Raw genomic sequence first — 6,000 nt, forward strand, 5'->3', positions numbered from 1 at the left:
TTGTTACAGGCTCCTGTGTTTCCCTCTGTTGGTCAACAGTGGTAAAGACTGTTTGATTTTTGATTAGGGCTCAGTTCGTTATGTTTAGGGGACTGTCCTGAGTGTCTTCTTCTTTGTTTAGTCTATTTGACCAACCCATCTTGTTTTTGTTTTTTTTTGTTGTTGTTGGTTTTTAAGTTATTTAATCTTAATAAATTATACTTTGAAGCAACTTCTTCGATGCTTTAAACACATTCGGTAAATTGTTTAAAAGGTTTTTCAGCTTTACGTTGTGGGAGACTAGTGAGCATAAGAGTGAACAGAATTCAAATGAATTTGAACTGCACCAGTATCAGAAACAAGCTTTAACTTCCATGTCAGAGGTCATTATTGAGTTTTTTTTTTTTTTTTTTTAATTTAAGATGTTTCACTCCTCATCCAAATGGCTTCTTCATCTGACCCTTTGTTGGCTTCCTGTGTTACTGTTGCTAGGTTACAAACAACGGCAATGCCTAGAGTCCTTCACCGTAGAAAACCAGTGAAAACCTGTAATAGTATAGGAGGTGAGACACTAGAAAAAATACTGGTATTTTCAAAAGTCTTAGTCTTAGTTCTCCTTCTCTATTGAAAAATTAGAGGTGTCCCCCTTTTGTTTTTGGATGAGTGATTAAAAGACTTCAAGAAAACTCAACATATGACTGGCTATGATTGACTGGTTAAAGTGTAGCTTTAGTGTGAGTATGTGGCATCTATAAAATTTATATTTATCACTTTATTTTCTACAGAAAATCCACAAATATCGTAACAATGGACTCACTGTTTCACGTCTGAAAGCACCAAAAGACGAGACAAAAGGAGAAACTGAATTATCTGACTCACATGCATGCAATTGAAACAAGTAAGTGCTAATTACAGCCTTTGTCGTCTTCATTGTCTGAGTCTGTTTCTCGCTCCCTTCGTATTTTTGTCCACAATCATCTGACCACTTGAACTCATTGACTCCATCCAGAGAAAAATCGCCTCTGCTTAAACCGAGCTTTGATGTTTGCATGTGCAGCTAACAAGTAGTTCCTCTCTGAAGCGTGTTAGCAAGAAATTGAGCCTTTTGATCTTTTTTCTTCTTCCATTTAGCCTGTGTGCTTTTGTCTGGAAGCAGAGCGCACTTGACAGTCTTTGCATGTAACTGACAGTGTTTGGTCCAAGACGTTTCATTGTTTATTTAAATGCGACGCTGTGGGCTGAGACGCTGCAGTGAAGATGCTTCAGTTCCTGCTTTTAATGCTGAAGTATTCTGTTAATTGAGTCACGTGTCTGAGATTTGGGGTTTGTGCATATTTGATGCATCTAAAGCAGAAACACATTGCTTCGGTTAAACACTAAAACCTCTTTTAGCTCAAGAACAGCCTCACAAAGCCAGGAGCCTTGCTTTAAACTCCTTTCATCCATCTCATTTGGGGTAGCTCTTTCGTTATCTTTTCTCTTTTATGGTTATTCGACATAAAAGAGACACAATTCACACGTAATGTGACTTAAAATACATGCCGGCGAGAGCTAATTCAGAAAGCTGAGACATTTTAGCGTAGCAGTCCATTGCTCTCCAGATGTTTCCCACTAATCAACGCTTCCTGGAGTGATGTGTGAATATCCTCCCCTTCAGTCGTCTCAAGGGGACTCGGAAAAATGGTGGCTTGAAACAGGAGTAAAAAAATGAAAGCAAAGGAATCAAAATGGCCTGTTTCTGGGTGTCAAATGTATATAAAAAAACACTGACATTAGAAGAAACATTGAATGCACATATTGTCTGGTATTGTTGACGTTCATTTTACCTTAACTTTTATTCAGGCTAATTTCTGTGATTGTTCACTGCCCCTCTCACTCTCACTGTTTTTATTCCCAGACGAAAATGGTGGATCAGCTGACTGATGTTGACCGTTTCTGGAGCTACACCACCTTGATGTAAACAAGACAGTATATAACCAGATCGAATGTAATTATTCTTTACATAAGCAGGTCTGATTGTGCCCAGTAGTTCTTTACACGTGTATATCAACTATTCTCCTCAGCTTTAAAAAAATCTTTAAATAATTCAGCTGCTGGTTGTTCCTTTTAAGGTATCACGCAGCTTTGGAAATTGTTAAATAAATCTTCCAATAATGAAGAACAAATCCCTGTCCATGCAGAGCAGGAGAACATGTTTTTTTTCCTGCTGGTATGTCCCCCATGACTCCAATTAGCTAATAGCTTACTTCATGTCTGAAATGAAGCTGTCGCCTACACAAAGACGCCCATTGATGACACAGAGTCACAGAACGGCAAAACCTCCCGAACTGCAACGTCTCTAACTCAAATACCAGAAAGAGAGAAAGAAAGAAAGGCACATATCTGAACCTCCGGGAAGCAGAGGTTTGGGAAAATACTTTTTTTTTTTTTTTTAGTTGCAGCATGTTTTATTTTCTTGAAGTGATGTTGCCTTTTCTTTGGTTAAATAATTATGTTTCGTGGTTTCGAGGTTTCGAGGTTCGAGGTTTCATGCTATTAAAATTCCGGCTTATCTCTATGTGCAGGTAACGAAGGCCCATCTTTACCACGATGTTATCGTTCGCTCTGGTTTTTGGGCTCATCCTGCCGGTCATCAGGGCCCAGACTCCCCACTGGGGCCCGTGTCCAGAACCATCGGTTCAACCGGCCTTCACCCTCAAACAGGTAGGTGACAATTGGTGGAGAATATGTTGAACAAAATGGATGAAATGATTTCTTCTTCTATTCTTGCACAACTTGTAATAGCACCAGTGTCTGATTTGTAGCGAGCGCACAAGTTTACTGGCTCTTATTTCATTAGAAATGCATATGGGCCAATAGCAAATAGGCATTAATTAGTAAACCTCAGCACAGTTATCATGCAAATATGACTTAATAATGATCTTAAAATAATGACGGTGACGGAGTATTCAGATCATTCACTTAAGAAAAAGTACAGAGCATTATTAGTATTAGTCGTGGTATTAATAAACTTCTACATGTGGCATTATGACATATTCCGTGAAATATATGACAATACAACAGACAACGTTTCTTATATGGACACAATTAATCATACACAATCAGGAATTAACTGTAAATACATAAGAGTGTGTTACAATAAGCTTATTTGAGCAATGTGTGTCAATGAGTAAATAAATGTAATGTTGGAGTGAAGGGTGGCTTAAAACAGGAATACATGAGTAAAATATCAATAAGTCTGAATTAAACATACGTTCATTAGTTCGGGAAGTAGGATGCATTTCATAACCCTGAGGGGAAATTTGATTTGGAGTCCCACTGTTGAAACAAAAAGGTTTGATTGGACACCTGCCATGCATATTACAGAATCCATTTAAGCATGTAGATTTATTCATAGTGTCAGCTCACATGTCTCTCTCAATTATCTTTGAACTCACATGTGTGTGCACTTGCCCTCACAGTTCATGGGGAGATGGTTTGAAATTGCCAAACTGCCGGCCCAGTTTGAGAAGGGTCGCTGCATCGAAACCAATTTCACACTGAAGACAGACAACTCCATCCGGGTGGTCAGCTCTGAAATACTGTGAGTCCCGCGATGCAAATGCAGAGTCAGGAGGTAAAACGTGTGCACGCTTTGCATTCATGAAATTTGTCTGTCTGGGATGAAACAGAAAAGGAGAGCTGAGGAAGATCGAAGGGACCGGTGTCATAGAGGACATGAAGAATCCTGCCAAGCTGGGAATAAGTTATTCATACGGTGAGGGGGACAGTAAATGCCTGTGCCTGTGTTAAGCCATATATCAGACGGACTCTCTCAAAGATCTGCCTCTTTTGTGTGTGTTCACCACAGTCCTTCCCTATTCCCCTTACTGGATCCTGTCCACCGACTACGTGAACACTGCCCTGGTGTACTCCTGCACGGACGTCCTCAGGCTCTTCCACGTCGACTTCGCCTGGATCATGAGCCGAAAACGGACCCTGCCGGACGAAACGGTTGAGAAAGCCAAGGAGGTGTTTGCCAGCAACAACATCGACGTGAGCAGGATGATTCCCAGCAGGCAGCAGGGCTGTGAAAAAACTCTGTGAGCGGCGACGGAAACACAACATAACGCGGCGGCAGCAGGAGGGAAATGATTCAAGAATTGGTTCCAGAAACACCTTTGACTAATATTTTAACATGAATTAAAGTTTTTCTCCTGGTTTGTGTGTGGAGTTTCTCTGGATAGTTACGTGAATGTTAACAGCAGTGTAACTTTATGCTTCGACATTTTAGGAAGTAGTTAGTGGTGCTGTTTTAAGTTTAGCGCCATAAATTAATGCTAAGTCATCATTATATTAAACAATGTTCATGATATCATAAGCTGGAAGAAATTCTTTCCTCAGACTTAGGTTTGTTGTGTGGAGAAATGTTGCGTTTGTGTCACACATTCGTGGAATTATACTGGAATAAAATGATCACAGTCATCTGGATATTTATTACACAAAGTGGAACCATAAGGATCTAATCAGGATTTATAAACGTCACTGACTTCATGTGACCTTTGTTGGCTCCAATGTTGATTTTTTTTTAATAAGACATCAGTGTGCAGTGCAGGAGCAGCTAATGCACACACACTCTCAAAAGATGCTTGTGAAAGGAGTTTACTTTACTGGTAAATCTATTTAAAGGAGATGATCCGTTTAAAATTTGTTTACAAAACATAATCAGACTATACCCATAGTAATCTGCAGGGAACAGTGTAGTAAAGGAAGACGGATCAAAACTAAAGGCTCTTTTAGGGAACTGCGGGATATAGAAACCCTAACCTACCACATTGTAGTGTAGTAATATATGAAAAGCCATGAAAGTGGTTTTAATAATGCAAGAAAAACAAACTTGCTGTTAAATATGCAAAGTGTTTTGAATTACATGCTCCATAACACACAGGAGGTAAATTTGTATATATAAAAAACATGAAAATAAAAAATAAAATTAAACCAGATATTTGTATGAAAGCAACATATAAAGCATGCAAATATCTGTAAGTGTTATTTGAATTTTTACACAATTTAAATAAATATTTAGCGGAAATCTCAAAGCGGAACCTTTGTTTCCTGACTCGACTTTGAGGTCGGATTCATTTTTACCTGGCCTCACGCTAGCTTAGTAGTTGGTCTTTTTGTAGTTTCTCCACCAAAGAACAGGTTCAAATTCCAACGAAAAGAGGTTTGTTCATGTATGGACCTAACATTTTGTGAAATAAAAACTGTGTAGAGCTCGTATATGCTAGTTTTATACCACAATGATCGTAGCAGCTTATGGCTTCGACTAGCAACGGTCCTAGCAACAGGCTGAATGACGCGTTCGCTTACTGCAGTACATAGTGAAATCCACTTTAAAAATGATGATTCATACACATTAGTTCTCTTCGATTAGGGTAAAATGTCAAATAGGAACGGGACCAAATGCTTTTTTATCGGTACAATGGGTAAAAGGTGTCCTGAGATCGTCCGTTGAGAGGCGGCTTAGACGGCGACTTCCACGTCCTTGCAATAAAATAAAAACATAGCACAACACAAACGTCCCATGGGGTGTAAATCAGAAAAACACAGAACAGAAGACAAACATTAAGTTAAAACATTAAGAAACAAAAACAGAGGATACACGTCTAAAAGTAGTCTACTACCGACCTACCTTGTAAATAGTTTGAAACACTAATTGAACATCATTCATACTGTTATATGATAAAATAAACGTGTTGGATAATTGGACTTAAGTGGGAAGGACAGGGTTTAAGTTGTTATTGGCCTTCTCTTACGTCTATCAGCCTTTTCGATGTATAAGATATATCTCTAATTGTTTTTCACATGTATCCATACTAATATGTACCACGTTGTTGTGGCAGTTCTCATTGTTCAGTGTGAGAACAAGCGAAAAAACTGAAAGCAAAGACAGTTGTTAGCATAAATCAGCACCGTGGAGAAGGTATTCACAGGTCAGCATGTACGTGACTGTTTCCCTTCTGGGCTTACTTTCATTAA

The 6,000-nt window shown here is 38.9% G+C and overlaps 1 protein-coding gene across 1 annotated transcript; it reads left to right on the forward strand.

Annotated features, from left to right (window-relative positions):
* The first annotated feature begins 2,272 nt into the window (after positions 1-2,272).
* On the forward strand, positions 2,273-4,179 carry apoda.1 (apolipoprotein Da, duplicate 1). Its single transcript, XM_047589530.1, has 5 exons — positions 2,273-2,382; positions 2,544-2,682; positions 3,441-3,562; positions 3,651-3,736; positions 3,830-4,179. Exons 2-5 carry the CDS (start codon positions 2,569-2,571, stop codon positions 4,063-4,065), a joined length of 558 nt encoding a protein of 185 aa, XP_047445486.1. The 5' UTR covers positions 2,273-2,382; positions 2,544-2,568; the 3' UTR covers positions 4,066-4,179.
* Positions 4,180-6,000: the final 1,821 nt, after the last annotated feature.

Source organism: Mugil cephalus, chromosome 7 (genome assembly GCF_022458985.1).
Source record: "Mugil cephalus isolate CIBA_MC_2020 chromosome 7, CIBA_Mcephalus_1.1, whole genome shotgun sequence".
In the NCBI taxonomy this organism is placed as follows: Eukaryota; Metazoa; Chordata; class Actinopteri; order Mugiliformes; family Mugilidae; genus Mugil; species Mugil cephalus.

Excerpts from the sequence above, each read along its gene's own strand:
- apoda.1 (XM_047589530.1), top strand. The coding sequence starts at position 2,569 with ATGTTATCGTTCGCTCTGGTTTTTGGGCTCATCCTGCCGGTCATCAGG. Across the intron at positions 2,683-3,440 it reads CGGCCTTCACCCTCAAACAG|TTCATGGGGAGATGGTTTGA; the intron begins GTAGGTGACAAT and ends TTGCCCTCACAG. Across the intron at positions 3,737-3,829 it reads GGGAATAAGTTATTCATACG|TCCTTCCCTATTCCCCTTAC; the intron begins GTGAGGGGGACA and ends TGTTCACCACAG.